Genomic DNA, 22,258 nt, shown 5'->3' with positions numbered 1-22,258 from the left:
AAAAGAGAACATCTTGAAGATGCCTTATTATTGTATTCATAGTCTTTAGTTAATGTGTAATTGTCTCCCTCTTCACCTACATCTCTCCCAACAAGAATGTAAACTCTTTGAGGGTGGCAGCTGTATTTTTCCCTCTTACACCTACATACTCAGCGGTTAGCAAACTGTCTGACATGTAAGTGCTCAATAGATGATTTTTGAAGAAAAAAGGTGTAAAATAGTTATTCAGAACATAACCTTTCTATAAGGAGTTAGGGATTTTTTACTTAAGCTATCTATTTTTGCAAATCACGTTTAAGACGGACTGACTGCTTCAAATCCTGAATGTATTTGTACTACGATACAAATTAGAGTCTCTCTGTTTTGTTTGTTTGTCTTTTAACACATGAGAAACATCCGAGACAAATGTATCCTGGAAGTAAGACTTGTTGATCACTACAGACAGCCCAAACTAGAGGAAACAGTCAAGAGCTGGCTAAGAAGAGCTGTTAGTTTTCTCATTTGTTACCTGCACATCACTTCTCAGTCAGCTACTCTCTGTTTACATGTGTCTGAAAATTTTTAAAGTGCCAGCTAAGACTTTATTTGAAAGGTCAACATTCCTTTATACTTACCACATTTTAATAAACCCATCTGTAGGTTAACTGTATACTTTAGATTTTTATATTAAATTAATAGCAATGCTCGTACCACTTTCCACAAAATCAATTAAATGTCCCCCTAAAACCATCCAGCCTCTACTGAGTCAAACACAGAGTTGAGAAGCCATTTTCTCTTTACAGATGTGTGCTCAGAATCCACAATTATTCCTGTTCATGTCACAAAAGGAAAAACAGAACATACTTCCATGAAATACTCGGTTGTAATCAACTCCACCGAGAGTCTTGCTTTGAGAGTTCTCTCCTCTGCAGCTGGCTCTTTTGTCCTGTAATTGAATTGAATTTTCTCCTCGCCCCATTCCTTCCAGACAGCTTCTCATTTGAGGGCTTTGAAGATGTATTACACTAATATATCGTCAGAATGACAATGCTATGATGATGCACGGGTATAATACATCTTCAGAGCTTCAGCCCTGTCCAGAAACAATACGGCTGCTACTGGATTAAATTCAAACCTAATGCAAAAGGAAACATTAAAAAAAAAAATGGCCAAGACGGAAGGTGGGGAAAAAAAAAAAACTAAACTAAATAAAACATTATTTTAACGAGCTCCATTATCCTGTAAACTTTGAAGACACATTTTCAAGACTTTAGTATAGCCTATTATTAAGGTGTAAATTTATACAAGAGTATACTCTATAAATATCTGAGGATTACAGTGAAACATAGCTTTAGACAAAGAATGCACGATAAATCTAGTTTTCAGAGCCTCAGTCTCTCAGACAAAGTTTACGAAGTCCACATGAAGTAAAGGTTGCATGTTGTCTCTTTTGTCAGTCTGGAAAGTAAGTCCCTCCAACACTTTATGAGACACTGGCATTACACATTTCACTACGGGATTTCATGAAGGTCAAACCTCTTCCCTTAGGACAAAACTCCCTTTGTAACATTTCCATAGAAGGTGAAAGCACTCCTTCTGATAGAAAATATTTCATAACATTTTTGGAAAATAGGCTAAAATTGGGTTGCACAGTAAACTAGGATCAGAGAATTTATAGATAGTAATAATAATAATAATATTAATATTAATAATAATAATAATAATAATAATAAAAAAACAGAAATACTGGGCACCATTATTCAAGGTTTCCTGGTCACAGTACCCTTATCTCCTTCACCTTGGCTTTGTTAGGCCAGTGATTATGTGGAAGGCTCAGACAGACTTGCTCCTTCGTTGCGGAGGCAAGCCTTTAGGAATCTACAGCCGTGTGAAAGACTCTTTTCGTTCGTTCTTTATTTTCACAGATTTCTTTTTTCCTGCAGCACAGAATGCAACCTAAAGGAAACAAATAAAGCGCTCGTCCAATACACCGGGCTTCTTGTCCTCCTCTCCCATCACCCACTGTTTATTAGAATCCGAATACATAATTCAGATGTGTTTCTCAGAGTCATTCTGGTAGTTGTTCAGTAAACAATCCCTCTTCTACATTCTATGATGAAAAAAAAAAACCTAAATAAAAACAACATCTCACTAGTTTAGAAATGTGATCATTACAATGCATTTATCTGATTTTTAATCACAGTACTTATTTCCATTTTTTATTATCTATCTTCAAGCAACTTTTAAGATGAACAAAGAAAATTTAATGATAATAGCTAAGAATTTGCAGCTCTTAATTTTGCCTGAGTATTCTTTTTAACATGTTATCTGTAACATCTCCTTTATATAGCAGCCCTGTGGTATCATCATCATCATCATCATCATCATCTCCATTTGCAGATTAAGAAACTAAGGCGCGGAGAGTTTAAGAAGTTTGCCCAGGTTAATATACACAGTGAGTGGCAGAGTGAGTAGAGGCTTGAAATTAAGTAGTTCAAGTACTGTATCAAGTACTATAGTGGTTCAAGTGCTGATTCTGGATCTATTATATCAGCATTAGGAGGGCTGCCCATCTACGTAAGTTGCTTTTTTATGTTTTTAACTGTAAAGCAGCTTTCCATTTAGCTTTATGGAACCACAGTCATTACTGTATCTAGAAATTGCAAGAGGTAGATTTTCTCTTAAAAGGAACCACGTTGGGGAGTTTGTGATATTTTTGAAAACTGGAGTATTATCCTGTTTTATTGGATCAGAATAATCATGTTCGTTTTGTTTTATTCTCCTATCTATTGCTGTTGACCTAATGATTTATGAAAGCCCTGTAATTTCTTATGCAGTAAAATTATTATACAAATCTGTAAAAAAAAAAAGCATTATGCTATATTGCCTTTTTTAATAGGAGTTTGATAATTATACAAAATACCATTAGCTTTTTCTATAACCTCTTTGGGAAATGATCTATTATTAAATGTTATAAATAAAACTAATTATTAGTCACATAATTTTAAAACATTAGTCAGTTAATGTAAGTTTATTATTTTATTAATAAATCATGAAAAGGCTTCATAGTATTACAAAATATGGTGTCATTTAACAGATACATATCGAACACCTACTGTGTAGCTGTATTTGCCTGAATCATGAATCTTAGAAAGTATACAAAAAATGAAAGGAATAAAAAGTATTTATGATACTTTTATTTATCTATTATCCAAAATTACTAAAATCATTCTGTTTTCCCAGTAGTGATGATTATTCCCAATTATAGTCAAGTTAATAAAAAATAATATAACTTTAAAATAAGCTGGAGTATAATTAAAATTCAATAGCAATATATTATTTTTGAATAAAGAAAAGTGGATATAATACTATTTTACACTAGAGGTCATAACTCTTAATAACAATTTATTGCAAGCCAACCATGTGCTTATCTATAATTGTCAAGGACACACTGGGTCTTGATTTAAAAAAAAATTATTAACATATTTTTTTACTTACATATATTTTAATATTAATCCAGGAATAGCACGAAAGTTTTAATAGGCTTTGTTTGTGTAAAAATTTAGTCTTGATGAACATGATCTTAGATTTATAGGGAAGTTAAACCAAGTTGTATCTTCACTGACTGCCAGGGTTTAAATGAAAATCATGCTCCTTTACTTAGGAATGTGGTACATGAAGTTACAATATCACTTCACATTCAACCAGTTAACATATATTAACCTAACGTGTTAAAACAGTGCCTCCGACATGTTACTTGCTTAATAAATAATATAAATATAAGTTAGATATATTTTATACTTTCACAGTACCTACTGGTGCTCTTTCTGAATACTTATAGGATCTATTTCAATATTTTTAATGCAATTTTTACCCATGGAGTCCCACTTCAGAATGAATTAGCATGAAATGTACAACCAAAGTAAAAGCTGCATTTTCTAAGATGATAACCTTTAAACAAGCCCCTAACTTATTTAGACATCACCATTTATACAATGCCTTTCTCTAACACATGTAACATGACATTGAAATCACTCAAGAAACAGACTAGAAAAATTTAATTTCTAAAATATAAGCAATCTAATGCCAACCATTTCCCTAAATTCAGTCCACTAAGGGGAGACATAATCTAGAGTGGTATTATTATTATGTTTTTTTCTAATGCCACTGCTCTATCAGAAAATCAAGTTTCATTAAAAAAAATCTTTTATAAAATGCTTTGAAATGCTTGGTGGGTTCCTATTTTCTGTTTTATATGAGTAAGCACTTTCCTCTGAGAATAATGGAGAATTTTTTATATTGATTCCTCATATCATTAGGGTCACTGTTTAGCCTTATATTTGTCTCAAAATACTGAAAATTTTCTTGCTTTCTGTATTCAAAAAGCAATCATTAACAGTCCTAAATATGAATAATTCCGAATGGCCCATAAGCAACTGGATGGAAGTAGTGGGGACTTTGAAAAAAGACAAATGAAAGTTAAAATTATAAAGAAAACTCTGAGAACAAAGAGGCCATTTTAACGGTATATATAAATTATTGGTGTGCAGTCTTACAGTAAGAGTTTAACCTGCCGTCATTATGTAGATTCATACATTAATAATTATCCATTATGGAAAGCCATTATGGAAAGTCACAAAAGCTCCACATAGAGCACACCTCGACAAGGGAGCTAGAACCATAGCTTGTAATCTGAAGATCAGGTAATGTTGAAATGTCATCAGCATAAATTGCTGGTTTTACTGGATTTTTCTTCCTAACATTAAAGAGCAAAGTGCAGTGTCAGGATTGCAAACCTGAAAAGAGACTCTTAAAGAATTACAGTGTTTTGGCAACAGGCTGCCAGCTTGCAGGGAGCACACACACAGCCTCTTCATCTCCTCACCAGTGCTGTTGGTCCACTACTCCTTTCAAAGAAGACTTTGCTCCACAAAAAGGGAGTGACAACAGAACCGAGAGCGCTAAGAGAAATTAGTATTTTCTAGTTAGTACCTGTCATGACTTGAACTATTTTCAGAATTACTTTAAACAATAGATTTCAGCAGTGCTTGTGGTTTTTAGACAAGAATTTTCATTTTTTCAGTCTATTACTTCTGGCAATTAGTAATGAACATTTTGTATCTTAAGATTTAATTTAATTCTCTTTGAACAGTAGGAGAGGTGAGAGGTTGAGTGTGCTAAATCTGTAGGTTATGCAGCTGGGAACCAAAATGTAAAACCCAAACCTCTTTTCAAATATCTAACACAGGGGTCAGCAACTTTTTTCTTAAAGGACCAGAGAGTAAAAGGTTTAGGTTTTGTGGGCCACATGGTTTCTATTGCAACTACTCAACTCTACCTTTGCAGTATGAAAGTAGCCATGGACAATATGTAAGGTTGTGAGTGTGTCTGTTCCAACAATAACAACAACAATTTCATTTACATAAATAGATGGTAAGTTGCCATCCAGTATTGCTGAACAATGGTCTAATGAGTCCTTGACCTTGTTCACTTGGTTTCTCTTGAAACAGATCTCATTTAAAAGTCTGAAAGTTTTTAAAAGCTCTTAGTTTGGAAAAAAAAATGTGTTGTATTCTTGATTAACAGTTTATGTTATTTAACTTATAGCTGAGGTAAACCGATAGCAATATTTATAGAAAGCATAGAAAGTACTACTTTTTTATTTTTTGAAGTTTCTGTACTTTGATCTACATGATTTCCAAATAATGCCTGATGGCCATTTTAAGGCTACTTGAGTGTTAAATAATGAATGACCTGTTTTATTAAACTCAATATTCTATCCCAAGCAAAATATCCTTTAAGAATGAGGGCAAAATCAAGGCATTCTCAATAAAGACTACTAAAAGAAGTTGTCGCTGATGGACATCCCATAATAGGATGGCTAGACAAAGTTTCTAAATAGAAATGAAGGAAACTTAGGACCTAAGGAGGGAGGGAGGAATAATGGTATAATAAAAAGATATAGAAATACAAAATACTTTCCTTCTCTCAAGTTTTCTAATATACATTTGACAAATGAAAGAAAAGCTATTCATATGTCTGATGTAGTTCTCATGTGGTAGAATACATATTTAAAATAAGTATATTAAAAAAGTGAGAGACTAAATATAAGTAAGGTTTCTATACCTCACTGGAACTAGTAAAATGTGAATACCCTTAGACTATGATGTTTTATATATATATATGATGTAAGGCACAGAGAAAGTACCAACAAAATCTATGCCAAGAGACACACTCAGAAACATGATGGATAAAACATAGTGGGATTCTAAAAGGTGCTCAAGTAGCACACAGGCAAGAAAAAGAAAACAGAGTAACAAACAAGCAAAAAAGGGAACAAACAGAAAACAAAAGAAAAAAAATATCAGAAATAAGTCCTAATGAATAACTAATTAAATTAAATGTAAGTGGTCTAGATACACCAATCAAAATACAGACATTGTCAGAGTGGATATAAACATGACATCTATGTTCTGTCTGCAAAAGACTCATTTAAAATATAACAACATACGTGGATTGAAAGTAAATGGATAGAAAAAAAGTATTATTCACAGCAGCTTTATTTGTTATAGCCAAAAACTGGAAACAACCAAAATACTGTGTAATATGTTTATGGTTATAAATTATGATACATTTCTATCACAAAATATTACTCAGCAATGAAAAGGAACAGGCTACTGAGATATGTTACAACTCGGATAACAACCCTTAAAAACGAAAGGCCAATTTCAAAAGGTCACACACTGAATAATTTTAATTACATAAGATTCTATAAATGATAAAATTAAAGAGAGGGGAAACAGATTAGTCGCTGTCAGGGCCAGGGATGGTGGATGGTGAAGCAGTAGATGGGATAGCATAAAATAAAGCTTTGTGCTGAGGGAATGGTTCTGTATCTTGATTGTGGTGGTGGCTCCACAAACCAACTCATGTAGTATAAAATGGTGTGGAACTACACACATGCAGTCCACTAATGTCCATTCCTAGTTCTGATGTCATACTACAGTTACATCTGATGTAACCAACGGAAGAAACTAGGTGAAGAGTAAATGGGAGCTCTCTGCACTAACTTTGCAACTTCCTGTGAGTGTATAATTATTTCAAAGTAAAAAGTAGGGGGAAAAAAAACTTCACATCCATTTGGGGCAATTTATTTAAATAGTCTGAGTGCCATGTTCACCTGCACAATGAGGATAACAATGTCCAACTCATAGTTCAGCTTTTAGGCTTAAATGAGATGAGACAAGTATTCTCATCAAAAAAAAAGGAATGAACTAGGAAACAGAGATTATGATCAATAGCAATGAATAATAAGTGGAAATTTGATAGAGGCTTTCAAAATGTATCTATATTTTTTATCTATAATATATGATTTTAAAATTTATCTCCTTACGTTTTCATATTTTTTCTGACTGGATATAAATATTAGTACAATGCTGTCTGATAAGAATTTTATTTTGTCTTTCTATTCAAAGTCAAATGTAAATTTGTCAATGTTCTCTAGAAGTTTTACGTAAGTTTTAGCATCATGATATCATGACATTTGAGAGCAGCAATGTGAATTGCTTTCAAGAGCTGTAAATAGGTCCCTCAATTTCAGAAACAGAATTGCAGATTCCATTTGGTCAAACATTCGAACACATCTTAGTTGTAAATTAATAGCTAATATTACGGAATATTTGCTGTAAGTCATGAACTTTGTCCAGTCCTGTATACTATTCCATTTAATCCTCATAACAATTCTTTAAATTGAGTACAATTAGTATCACCATTTATATCTGAAATTCAAAGAAGCTGACAGTTTTATCTAAGGTCTTATAGTTTGTAAGAGGAAGAGCTGGGTCTCAAAACCAATTCTGACTAACATCAAAGTTCACAATCTTACTTACTTTGCTATACTGCACCATCGGATGCTTAAGACATTGCTGGTGGGAATGAAGGGGCTCATATACCTTATATTAAGGATTTTGAGAGAACCTGGAAATTTTCTAAGTAGATAAGGAACTAGTCATATATTAGTTAAAGCAACAGGATTTCTTTTAAATAAAAACATATGAATGTATCTAAATTTCTAATGATAGAACAATTATCTCCTTATATTTCCATGCTATAAATAGTTTTTACTATTAACTCTGTAAGTACCCTTTTTATACAGATCAGATTCCAGACCCTGTTCCAGACCTGCTGTTAGATAAAATCCAACAACATACAATCTATCCCTTGCATTGAATTTATTTAAGGTTTTGTGGTTAATAGAACATCATAGAAAGTAGCCTAGACCTCTGAGTTTCTGATAATTTTACTCTAAGGCAGATCAACAGACTTACATGTTTTAAATCAACATGTAGCATTTCTAACCCCGTGTGTACTGCATCTAATCACTTGAAGTAGAGTGAAATGGTTGATTCCAGAGCTGGGGCAAGAAAGACAAAAGGTGAGGGTGAGTCTGGCATATTCTGTCATGCCAGAAAGTATGAAAGTACTAAAGAAAAAAAATACGATGAGGGCATATCCAAAGGACACAGAAGTCAGAAATGAAATGACACCCACTGACCAAATCAAGGAATATTTGAGCATCAAAATAATTAAGGATAATAATGAATTACAAACAATTTTAAAAAGTTGAGAATCAACGAGCACCTGCCATAATAAATAGATAAATAACCAAACAGAAAAATAACAAATAAGGAAAAGTGAAGTTCTTGTTTATAGTAGAAAGCCAAATGCTAACTGGTAAAACTAGAAGGATTGTTGAAGCTAAAAAAAAAAAAATCATCGTTTTGTAATCATCAGAGTAAAGCCTGTTTCACAGAAAAATCAGTGACAATGCCAAATCTAAGGGGAAGGTTGATAAGTAGCAGGTATTTACATGTTACGGTTTTAAAACTCTCTGTACTGCTTATTGGTAGCATGGGGAAGGAAAAATAGAAGGAACTATACAGTGCGGAAATCAGACAAAACCTTGATGAGGGAGTGAAAATTAACATCACAAATGATGGACAGATGAATATCCTGTGCCTCTGGATATCATTCCCTGAGAAGCTATGACTTTACTTATTTAATCCCAGATGGGCATAACTACAATCTAATCATGAGTCAAACTCAAAATGAGAAATACTCTATTTTTCAAAAAGGATTACACGCATTGTTGAAAAATGTCAAGGAAGATTAAGCAGACTAAGGAATTAGTCCCCAGACTAAAGTGACGTGGCAACTAAATACAATATTTAGATTCTGTACTAGAGGGAAAGTAATTCTCTAAAGGACGAATCAGCTGACAAAATCAGAATATGTACAGTAATGGGATGGGATAAAAGTATAATACTGATCTTGAGGGGGAGGGACAGATCAGGAGTTTGGGATTTGCAGATACTAAATACTTATATACTAAACAGATAAACAACAAGGTCCTACTGTATAGCACTGGGAACTATATTCAATATCTTGTAATAATCTATAATGAAAAAGAAAGGAAAAATAATATATATATGTATAACTAAATCATTATGCTGTACACTAGAAACTAACAACATTGTAAATCAAATAGACTTCAATAAAAAATATAATGCCAACATTAAATGTACAAAAGTTGAAAATGCACTGTGGTTAGGCAAGAGAATGTCCTTCAGAATTGCACACTGAAATAACGAGGGAGAAAAGGGCTTGATGTACGCAGTTGTTTGATAAAATAATTCAATAAAAAGTATATACATTCCTGCATACTCTACACACAGCAAGTGTTGAAGCTAATGGGAAAAATAATGCATGAAACTGAGTAAAGGACAGAGAGTGTACTTTGTATTATTTCTCTATGAATTGTTTGGAGTAATTTTTACTATAAATTTGAAATCAATTCCTACATATAGAATAGAAAATATAGAAAGAATCATTCATTTAAGTAACTCTAAGGAAGCTCATATAGCCAGAAACTTCTCAGGAAAGACAATTTGGAGGAAAGTACACAGAGTTGTTTGAACTAAGTGGAATGGCAACTCCAATTGGTTCAGGTGATGTTTGTGGTGTGGCTGAACCCACAACCTAACTTTTCTGTAGATTAGGAAGAAGCTCTGTGGAGCTACTTTCCTGTTTTATTTTTTTAATTGATCTTGAAAACAGACTAGACCATGAATGAGTCAGCAAGAACTTCCAAAGTTTAAAAAAAAAAAAAAAGAAAAGAAAAGAAAAGAAAGGAAAAGAAACAAATCACGCATGTACAAAAACTAGCCATTGCTTCAATCCTGACAGGGAGCTCATCTCTATCTGTTCTTAACACTAAACATTGTTTGTATGGTGATCATTTTGAGACACATTTTCTTCAGTGATGTAGAAAAAGAAAAGAGGAGACTATAAAAAATACTGATTTTCTTAGGTAAAATACAGACAGATTAATGACTTTTATAATTTTGCTTTCAGATATAAATATATGTTGAAGAAAGGTAATAGAATTATCAGACATGTTACCTGAAGCAGAAACTCCACATTGCTGAACATCTGAATATAGACCACTAACGAAATTATAATTTGCAATTATTGGAAGCACTTATAAAAATATCAGCCATGTCTAGCTATTCATTGGATAATAGTTAATATTTATGCTAATTTTACTCATTTGCTCTGTATGGTAGGATCAGAAAAACAAATCTACGCACAGTTTAACTTATAAACCCAATCTGTCTTCTTTCAGCTTCATGATGTTACCCATTATCATTATTCTAATAACTTCACTAACCAGCATTCATGGTATTTAATTAAACTAAAATGTAACCAAGCACTTAAAAAAGAAGAATATGCATAATAACAAGCACTGCAAAGCAGGAGAATTGAATCCAAATTATTAATCTTAAATTATATGAAGATGGAGATTATGTGCTTCATTCTTATAAAAATGATATTTCCATATCAGATTTAAATCCCTGGAAAGATGATTAAAAAACAGCCTTACATTTGCATACCACCTTATACTTTTTAAAGCACATTTGTGCTTATTATCTTTTTTGAGTCTTACAATAGCCAGGGGTTTTTATCATTCTTTTTTGGGAAGTAGGGAACTGGCTGAGGGTGACAGACGCGAAGAGATCGCACTAGGACTCAATGAACTGATGAATAAGGAAGTTGAGATCGGAGCACGTGTATCCTAATTGCTAGTTTTGGGTTTGTCTCACTTACACCCCATGGAGAGTCCTGCCATGAATTCAGTGCTCACATACCAGTTTTATGATTCTGTAGCCACTCCAGAGAGTCAAATCTTGGCAGTCAAGAGCACACTCGTACTTCAGAAATATTATAGGAGCCATAATGCATATTATTTAAGTGTATATGGCTGTGCTATTGATTTTGCCACACATTAATAGTAATACTAAGTGTACGATGTGAGTAAGTCTCATTAGACCTACTGTATACATGAGGAAACAGAAAGACACTTAAGGATAAATGATATTAAAGAAAGCATTAGCAGATAAAATAGATGTTGTAATGGTGCTCTTTCTTCGCCTACATAAAATGTGCCTTTCTGATTTCCTTGAAAGTGACTTCCTCATACGAGCCTTGCTGGAGTTATTTCCACCAAAAAAAAAAAAAAAATACGGTGAATGAAAATCAAATTTTGTTTATCCGAAACGTGGTGGGGTCCTAGTCATTAAAAGTACCGCCCTCACTTCCTGGTGCATTTAAAGCGGTACAGTTCCAATATTTAAATTCTACACACGTTGACGATTTGGTTAGAGTGGTGGCCGTGAAAACAGATCTGTTTTGTTGATGATCAGCCCCAACTTCCTAAAGTTGACTTAATCTCTTTAGGAGGATGTACACTGTAGCAGAAGCCTCAGAAACCGATAAGCATGTTATACCCCTTAATTTCACCTAGCTATACGATCTTGTATACATTTCTTAAAATCTTGGGTTTTTACATCCCTCATCAGTCCAAACTTAATTCTAACTGCTAAATCCCGGATTCTGAACTGCAGTTTGAAATTAGACCCAGCAACCTCATAATTTGTGTAATTTCATTCTCCCCTGATTACCTCAGCGGCTCATGCTGGCCTATTAACATGTGAACTCCGATTGAATAAAAGCCTAACATATTTAAATGAAGATATTTCTCTTGTGATATTTCCATTTGAGCCTTTTGTCTGTTGATTTGTGATTATCCAGCACACTAAAGTGAAAATAACCTTGCCTAGGAATCCAGAGACCTAGCTTCTCCTCTGGGCTCTGACAGAAAATGTTCATTTAACCTTTTGTGAACTACATGTATTTAGGTATAAAGAATAAGTATAAAAATATGCATCCTGCCTACCTCATGAAAAAGATATAAAAATTAGTTGACTCTTAAATTCTGAACAAGTGAGGTTACAGGAGGATACTGAACAGCACAAACAACACTGATATATTTCTGCTTTACCTGATGGGGAGATGTGCCGCCAAGAAATGGAAGGCTCTGGTTTCCCAGTGGCCAAACAAGTAAGGGTGACATTGGTTCCTTCATTGATGGTCATATCACTTGAGATGTCATATATCTTCGGAGGAACTGAAATGGCAAAACATGCAGTGGTCAGAAATAAAAAGATATAAAATTCTGTTGAACTGTATATGATTAACTTCATGATATCATGCAATAAGACTATGGTGGTGAAATGTACTTATGGTCCATGGTCATCACCTAAAAGATTCTCTAGATACTCAGGACTCTTGAGTTCTTTTGTTTGTTGATTGGCTTTAATTTTCTCTAATATTTAGATAATATTTCAGGATAAATTAAACACTTAATAATAAAAGTTTGAATATTGTGTAAATTAAATTTTATTGTGATATTTTCTATTAAGTAAACCAGAATATAGCCATCTGTCTGTTCCATCCATGTATCTTCACTATAATGGTGATTCTGTTGAAATGGCTGAAAAAAAACATGGCAATCTGGAAGAAACTTAAAATAGCAGAACACTTATGCCTATATGCTGATTTAAGAGCTAAGCAAGGTAAAAATAAAACATGTCCAGAATTGGGATGTAAGATCTCAGGGTCACAAAAGCAATTAGGGTCTCAGTTTTCTAATCTGCCAAATAGTAGGGCTAGACTTTCTGAGCGTTTATGTTCTAAGAAACACAAATTCTAAGGGCTGTGAAAGATGTGTTCAATATGGGTTTTCTTGTCAGTAATGGATGGAATCCACTGATTGAAACAGATCTCTTTACTTTGAAACATCTTAGAACCTTTGTTATGACCTTTTGCTCTGTAAACTTCTGAGGGTGAAAGGGAAAATATGGTGTTGTGTGTGTGTGTTTCTGATGTATTAGGCTACAGACAATTTTATCACAGAGCATTTGATGAAACGAGTGATCATGAAATATATTTCGGATGTTTGGATGTAAATGTTGGATAGGAAAATACCTAAATTAACCTTCAGGATGAAAATGTCTGTATTTTTTCAAGTAGCAAATGGACTCATTTAATCCTTATACAGTATGGATATGAATTCTGTGTCCTCTACTGGCTAGCTGTGTTATCCAGGGCAAATGCCTTCTATCTCAGCCTTAGGTCTTCATCTGAAAGCTGGCGATAATAATAGTACAAACCCTGTATAGCTGCTGTGAGGATTAAATAAGTCAACATATGTTAAAGGGCTTAGAAAAGTTCCTGGCATCATTGTTAGCTCTTATTATTAGAACACATCATATGTGGTGTTTGAATTTAATTTCACTACTGCTCTTTCCAATGCCTTGAAATTGCTCTCAGAACGTCACCACTTTGGTGGTATGTATGACTAGCCTGTGTATAAGTTTTGGTTTACTATATCAAAACTTATAGTATGTTGAATTTTCAGGTCAATGCTGAATAAATGGCAATTTAACACATTGATAATTATTAGAAAAATATGCTTTTTTAAGTAGAACTCTTCTAATTGTTCCATTCCTAGAGTTCCTTTTTGCAAGAGATACATTTTCACAGTTATTTTAAAAACCAGTTACTAAAATCAGTCATAAGGATAAATTAAATTACCCATACTTTGAACATCATCTTTGATTTTTTTTAATGAAACCAAAACTCCACTGCAAGAAAACATAGGATGATTTGAGTATAAACATGAAATATTCAATTATACATAACTGTGATATAATTGAAGAAAAGGCTTATTCCTAAAGGATATACTATTGTAACTGTTTCCAAATGACACACTTTAATTGGTATTTAAAATGTATTATCATTAAACTCTTCAGTGAGCTCTTCTCAGGCAAATAAAAAAAAAAATCATTCCAAACAGGAGATTCTTTTTAGCTTAGCTGAAACAGAAGGGAAATAAAGACATTAACATACCCTAGGAAGAAAGTAGAGACAAACATACTTGACTTACTGGTGAACTGGAGAGTTAATAAATCAAACTTACAACATTAAATAAAGACATCATTTGATGTGGATATAGGGATAGGTTTGATATAGTAAATTATGAAATACATGTGTACATTGTATGCATGTGTGTATATGTGTACATATATACAGACATATGCACACAGATACATATGTAACAGTGTCTACTGTTTAAAAAAGGGAAGTTATGTAATACTTTCCTTCTTTATGTAGGAAATAGTACACAGCGATCGTTCTAGTTTGGCTAGCTTATTTATACATTTCAAACATAACTGATTCAACTTTGGAGAGGTATATATATTTAAGAGAAATGAAGTGGCATAAAACCATACATTCTGGCCTCTAAATTAAATTACTTTGTCAATTCTATCTGATCTAAAAATAGTTCCATCATTACACATCTACTTGTATTTAAAGTGGTAAACGTGAGTGCTAAACTAATAGTTAAGCACCATATTTGATTTCACAGAGAAACAGCCAAGTCCCTTAGCAATAAACTTAGATTTGATATTTCACTACGGGAAATTGTGTGGTGGGGGGAGACTGTTGAATTCCAGGTGTGACATGTCATCTCAGTGGTTTCAATCACTTCCCGGGGCCTCATAATTCAGGATATGCTACAGGAAGGAAACATCTGGAAAGAGGATGCTAGTAAGGGAAAGTCCCTCTGGCAAGGCTCTTCTCAGAATGCATCACCTGTTGGCAGCAGATGCTGTGCATGGAGAGGGCTGGTGAAATCCTTCACCCGCACTGTAGCTTGTGGAGGCAAAAACAGGTGTTGCTTTGCTGAATATTCAATCATTACATATTCAGCTCAATAATTCAAACTTGTACTGAGTATTATGGAGGGAATAATTCTAGACTCACAGGAAATGCAAAAAATTCAAAACATAATCCTTGTCCTCAAGGAACTTAAAATTAAAAGAGGGAGGCAGTAAGTAACTCAGAGAAGACAAATATTTCCCACAGTTTCCTTTCCCATTTTACATACACCTAATAGGTATGCTTTCTGGGTTCAAATCATCAGAGATTAATTTTCTGTTGGTTTCTTCTAAGGTGAACCACATAGGAGAGTTTATGTATAAACTTATTTGTCGTGATGCTATTTATAATAGAGAACAAATATTAATGACCTCAGTGTAAGACAACAGAAATGGAGATACTGTTAGCTCTGCCTCCAGAAAAAGGTGTGGTACTGGGGAAGGGTTTGGGATGATCCTAGGGAACATTAGGTTAGGATATAAAAGAAGAAAAAAGTGATGCTTCTACCCTGGATGGCAGGAGCAGGGAACAATGGTAGTGTCTCATGTGTACAAATGTGTACCAATGGTGCACGCACACCGGGGGAAGAACGCCACTGAACTTTCTGAATGACAAAGCAGCGGGTCTTATGGAATGTCCAATGTTCTATGCATTTGCATAGAAAAACAGGAAAATGAGGAAAGTTACAATAACCTACTATTTCAGGTGTCTGTTTCATTTCTATATATCTTATTTCAAACTCCTTCAACTTTTTATTTATAAATTTAACTTAAATTGTTTAAAAAGAAGTAACTGTATTCAATCAATTCAACAACTTTCAAGTCACAAAATATGGATTTTAATGAGTATTTTGGATTGTTGTGCTCATTATTTAAGTATTTATGACCTAGAGAACAGTAATAAAGGAATAAGTTATTCATCCAAATGTAAACTTTTTTTAATTCACAGGAAATAATTATTAAAATATCATCATCATCATGACATCGTAAATAAAACCGATGAAGGGTAGAGTTCTAGATTTCATACTAGACCACAGAATGTCTCTCTCCTAATAGGACTCTAACTGGGGATATACATGACTTTACACCTGTGTTCATAATTAGCTGTTGTTCATCACCAGGTAGAGAGATTGAAGAACACTGGAAACTTTTTAAACAGTAGTGTTGGAAGTGGATTTAAAGGTTGTGTTGGAGTGAAAATTATTTTAAGTCCCATATACATACAAAGGAATCACTCTTGGACCTTCAAATTAATCATCTATTTTGCCTTCAGTTACACACAGGACTCAAATTCAACAACTACTTAGTACTCTGTCCACGACTCCCATGCAGTGATGGCATGGTGAGGGGATGATGCATATTTAGGTGTATTTATAGATTTAGCTTCACTAAAGGGAATCAAATCTCTTGCTGGTTTCACTTTCACCAAAAACTATGCAATCTGACTCGCCCCACTTGCCTTCTCCCTTCAGAGCTGTCTATCGCAGTGTCCTCGGGCAGGGTATGGAGTAGTACCAGTAATGAAAATCTCAGAATACACAACCAAACCAAATACTAGTGATTTCCATACAGCCAAGCAATGGGGATGATTCCCAACCATTTGCACCATGATGTGCAAAGGAGCTGGTGAGTGTCCTCAGGGTTGCCTTTATTTTTTTAACTTGCACATAATTTCTGATCTATATAAATAAAACAAGTTTTTTGTTTGTTTAATGAGCAGCCTTTACAGATTTAACTTACATGTCTTCCAACATTTCATCTTGTAGTGTAGAACATAATCATTAAAAATTGGAGAAGTCAACATAAGGGTGACAAATCTGTATGTCATAGGAATCACATGACCACATTGTTTTATTTTAAATTAAAAGTCTAGGCAGATGGTATTCAGAAATAATAAATGAAATAGAGTTCACACTTATACTAAGTTGCATGACACGTGAGTTTGGGTCACATACAACACGGAACATCCTTAGAGTATGTATTTAATGGCTATTTTAACTATAAATAAATGCAAGGCACAGACTATTTGGATCTGGGAAGTTGTATTGGCTCACTAGAATCAATTAAATGCCCCATCAAGTTCTTAAGCTGTAAGAGCCCATGAAAGACAACAGTACATACAAATCCATTTGGAGGGCTTCTTTAGGCTGCCAGGGCTAAAAGGTAGATGGTGTATGTATTTAATCTAGCCCACAAACACTCAAAAGATTATTGAAAAGTATCAGTTGAGTACTTATCATAACCACAATATTCTGAGCACAAAAATCACCTGCTTCTTTAGGGTGCAAAAATCATAGCAGTGTTTTATAAGAGCAAGTGTGCTGAGTGTCTTCCCATTCGGTCTCTGAAGCTATAGGCTTATTACTAAAACTCTTTAAAGGTTTTCGTATATCTAACTGAATTATGCATACACTCCCCAGACCTGTTCTTCAAGCATGCTCACTAGGTCAAACTCAAAACAAAAATAAAAGCGATTCCATCTCTTTGGTGTCCTGCTTGACTCACTTCTCCACAGTGACCTCAAAATCTCACCGCAAAGAAGAAACTTTGAAATGTGAATTTCTGAGAGAATGTTAAAAGGTTAAATATCATCTGAAAGCATTGTGTCACTGATGGCTTTGATTATCTTAAGGCAAGATAGGTTTTTTTGGGTGTGTGTCTTGTTGAAACCGTTTACACCCACAACACTCTGTCCTTTCTCACTCCCTCTCCTCTTGCAGTTTTTTCGTTATAGTATTGTTTGCAATCTATCACTGTCATGGGTGTTTATTTCCTTACCTGTGTATTACTTGTCTTCTCCTCATAGAACCATGTTTATTTTATTTAACAGCCTATTACAGGCACCTAGAAAAGAGCCTGACGCATATGAGATATACAACAATATTTGTTTTCTTACTGTGCAGAGCTAAAATTTGTTTGGTTTCATAATGATGATTTCCCATAGAACTTCATACCAGTGCTAGGAATATAAATTCTGAGAATATAGTGCAAATGTAATTATAGTGCCAAGGGTCCTTGTGACTTTTTTGAAGGATTCTCTGAAACTCAGGATTCAATATTTCTTTTAACTCATTTAAAAGTATGGGGTTTTCCTATTACATTGCCTACTATATCTTTTGCCATACAAACCTAGAAAAATAATTGAACAATAATCATATAAATTTATTTTCAACAGAATAGGCTGTCACATTTTAGGCAGTACTATGTATGTTGGTTAGCGTAATTTTTTTTTTTTTTTTTTACTGGTGAAGCTATGTAAATGTAAGGTCAAAAGTATTTGACTCTAAGAGTGTGTACATATTATTTCTGCTTCCCTCCCCCCCAGAGACTTGGAGTCTGGGTTAGTTCGAAGAAACGACATCCCTGAAGATTTTCCAAACTGCTTGAGTCAACAAGCTAGACATAACTATAAATCTTCGGAGAATTGGCTTTTTTTGCACTCCCCTATCTGGTAATGGCTGGCAATATCAAAAGAACAGCCTTCCTTTTCTGATGCTGGATGCTGGCACTCCCTCCCTGCCTTGGCCAGCCCCCAGAAAGTGGAAGCCGATACGTTACATAACAAACCTCCCGGAAAAGGTGCTGCTCTCAAACTGAGAGGAGAAATTGTTTCATGTTTTTGTTTGGTTGGTTTTTTTCCCTAAATTGGCTTGCTTGTGGGTACTTGATAGCTTTCTGGCCTGCACCTAACTAGCAACATTGTTTTCTCCAGCTCACAGACTATAAACTGACTTTTTTACAGTTTATGGCATTTCAGAGATTTCTATGGCTTCTCCCCACATCCCATCACTCAGATAGTGATAGGAGGAAAAAAAATAGCTAAATGTGACTTGTAAATGCAAACTTGCCAACTTTGTGAGTGACCTTCTGATGGAATAGGCCAGAACTACTTTTGTGGGCTAAGAACATTTGAAAAAAATGGATCTTTCAGACTTAGGTTCAAACTTTGAATCATGTTGCTTAACTTAGTGTTCTTCCTGTTTTAGAAAACATGTGTATAATTTTTTCTCAGTCTACTGTGTCCTTCAGGGGTCAGCTATATAAAATGGCAGAACAGGCAGTGACCTATTTTAATCCATCCATCCATCCATCTATTCATCTATTCATTCAACAAATATTTATTTGAGCACCAACTTGATTTAGGGAGACTAATCTAAAGAGGTCCATATCTAAAGAGTTAGAAAGACCTAACATTATTAATTATAATACAGAATCATAAATCCTACAAAGTGGATTCTGTACTGAAGGGTGTTTGGGGAACACAGAGCAGTAAATCTACTCTACCTATGGAGACAGAATTGGAGGGGAAACTGATGCTAGATAGGACTTTATGAAACAGATGACATTGAGTGGAATTTGATGGTTAAACACAGCAGTTTCCTGCACCCTGATAATCATCAGGATAACCTGAGGAGTTTTTTATAACCCTGGGGTATGAGGGGAGCGACTCGGGAGATCCTAGACCTACAGGTGTAGAGTGAGCTCCAAAACCTAGATTTTGGTAACTGATTTACAAGACACCAGAAAGACCTCTCCATAAACTTGTCTCTCCTGTTTATCTAAAATCTCCAATCTAGTTAGAGAGGCCTTCTTCACATCCTCAGAGCAGTTATTTGCCTTCAAGAGCCTAATAGGAAAATGTAACTGTCCCTAGAAGGGATGATGCCTTAATAGCTTGCCTTTATTTTCATACTTGCTGAGAGCAGCATGAGTGTAGAGTGGACTCCACGCTGGAGGTAGAAAGGTGCCATGGGCAACTTTTCCCCACCATTTTATTTTCCCTTGGGGAAATCCAGAATTGGTCTGTGCGTCAGTGATCAAGATAAACAGCAATGGAGAGAAGAAAGTAAGCATCTGAGAGTGATAAACCCCACAGGATATGGAGTTGTAGGAAAAAAAAAAAATGGAAATGGCTTCCATCTCTCCTTTTTCTCCACCCTTGCTTGATTGCTTAATACATGGATCACACATCAAGTAGGATGAAAGAAAGCAAGCAATCTCTAAATTTTAGTACAGATTTTCTTAGTGAAGAAAGGCACAAGTGTTTGCTAGGTAGATTTTCAGTGGCAAAAATATATACATCAAGAAACCTTAGGATACATGAGAATTACATGTAAAAATTAAAGGCTATTGGTTTAGAAAGAACAGGGTTTGGTAGCTTAACATTTATTGAATGATTTTAAAGCATTTGGTTGAAGGCAAGTTTCTCACCAGCTGAATAAACATTTTCTAAAGCAGAAATATAGCACTGTATATGAGAGTTTCAATATTTTGGATTGTAAAGATCTTTATTTTTGCTTCATTTTGGCTAGAGGATGGAGGGCCAGCCTCTACACATGAGTGTTTATACACGAGAGTTCAAATCCCTGCTGGACCCTTACTTGGATGGTGCAAAGATATAAAATACTGCTTAAAATCAGGGCCGTAATAGCAGCTGGCCCCTCAGGCAGCAGCAGCAGCGGGAACGCTGGAGAAGACTGACAGCAATGCTTTATATCACCGGGAATCTACAATGCCTTGGTAATTCACCCTTCTCCCTAGCAGAAATAGCTACAAAATACACAGGAAGAACATCGTAACTAACACCTAAGAGCTCACAAATGTTAGGTACCCGTATCTAGTGGGCAGAATTCTTAAGAAACCAACTCTATCTCTTTGAAACCTTCAGTGATGGTAACATTTTATTAAGAATTAATAATGAGCTTTTTCCTGGAAACAATTTGGCCATATATTTTAAGAACTTAAAAAAATCCAAGCCTGTGAGCCAATGATTTCCCTTCCAGGAATTTATCTTAAGGAAAGCAGGTACCTCCTTTCGTATAATGACTATTCCCATAAACCTCGTGGTCAGCCTCCCCTGTTCTGTTTGAAATTCTGCCAGCAAACGCCCTCTGGAATGGCCCGGGTGAACTTTTCTTGCCTCATCTTTGGCAGTGAACTATTCTCCACATAAACCAGAGGAAACAGCCCAGCTGTGTCATGCTAGAACCCAGCTGCCTTCTTTGCAAACATTTCCCAGAGCTAAACGCTTGCTTTAGCGTTTTTTGAAACACAAGAGAGTCCAATGTCTACCCTTGGACTCATAGAGTTATATTGTAACACCTGGCTCCAGATTTCACGAGGTAAGCCTGTTCCGGTTCAATATGAGTTCTCCTTGTGAGGTTCAGCTTTCTATAAATGTGTTTTAGCAGATTTTTATAGCTAAAGCCTGCTATGATGTTTTTGTATTTGCAGAGAAGATGTGTCATTTCAATGCAATCAGAAAAATAACGGTTTCTCTGAAGTACTCTGATTTCTTTGTTGTTTGTACATAATATGTATTTTCCTAACTTTGAAGGTAGTATGCACTTACAGAAAAGAACGTGGAAAATAAATAAAGAATGAGGAAGAAAACCCCTAAATTACCTACTAGGTTGAAACATCTAAAATTGCCTTTTGTAGGTCAAAAACAAATGGACAAGTATACATTGTGAGTGTTAGGTCTGGTGGAGAGCACCAGTCTAAAGAAGGCAGCTACTACTGACAATTTCTATTTAGAAATGGAAGTCCAGGTTGACAGATTTTTAGATATGAACTATTCTATTATTTTGTACCATACAAATTCTTTAAAATATCTGTGGATACCCTAGTATCAACTCAAAGGGTACCATTCTGGGAATTAGAAATATTTGCAATTTACTGACAACACTTGATCATCACATGGTGGGATATTGTCAAAATATAAAAATCTACATGATCTATGAAAGCAAACAGTGCCCGCAGGTTTATGTTTGTACAAAATCCTCACTATGGCTGCAAGCCCTGGGTGGTCTGGATGCAGTCACGGTGTCACAAAGTGCCATCTCTGCCTTTCGTCCTGGCAAGCCCTCAGCATGTTCATTTGCCTTGAAAGACCCATTTTCACATTACATTGCTTGGTTTCTCATAAAAGCCGTGCATTATCACAGTAATGTGTGGTGGCTCACTGGTCTTGGAATAGCCATGATGACGTCTCCAGAGTGAAGTGACTAGAGTCCTGCTTTAGGAAATATTCTAAGAACAGGTCTTATTCAGAAATTTAAATAATAAAATCACAATTCACATTAATATTTTACATTTTAAAATCATCATGTTTCTTTATCCGCTTTTCTCAAAGAAGATGCTTTATTTATGCTTTT

General features: G+C 34.7%; 1 protein-coding gene across 1 annotated transcript in view; it reads right to left on the bottom strand.

The window, feature by feature from the left end:
• NEGR1 (neuronal growth regulator 1) overlaps positions 1 to 22,258 on the bottom strand; it is a 769,326-nt gene that overhangs the window by 314,502 nt on the left and 432,566 nt on the right. Inside the window, exon 3 of the mRNA XM_015240167.3 lies at positions 12,380 to 12,505. Within this exon, the coding sequence (XP_015095653.1) occupies positions 12,380 to 12,505 (126 nt within the window). The remainder of the gene's footprint in view (positions 1 to 12,379; positions 12,506 to 22,258) is intronic.

This window comes from Vicugna pacos, chromosome 13 (genome assembly GCF_048564905.1).
Source record: "Vicugna pacos chromosome 13, VicPac4, whole genome shotgun sequence".
In the NCBI taxonomy this organism is placed as follows: domain Eukaryota; kingdom Metazoa; phylum Chordata; class Mammalia; order Artiodactyla; family Camelidae; genus Vicugna; species Vicugna pacos.
Note: the sequence above shows the minus strand (reverse complement) of the source record. Positions and strands in the feature narration are given on the sequence as shown.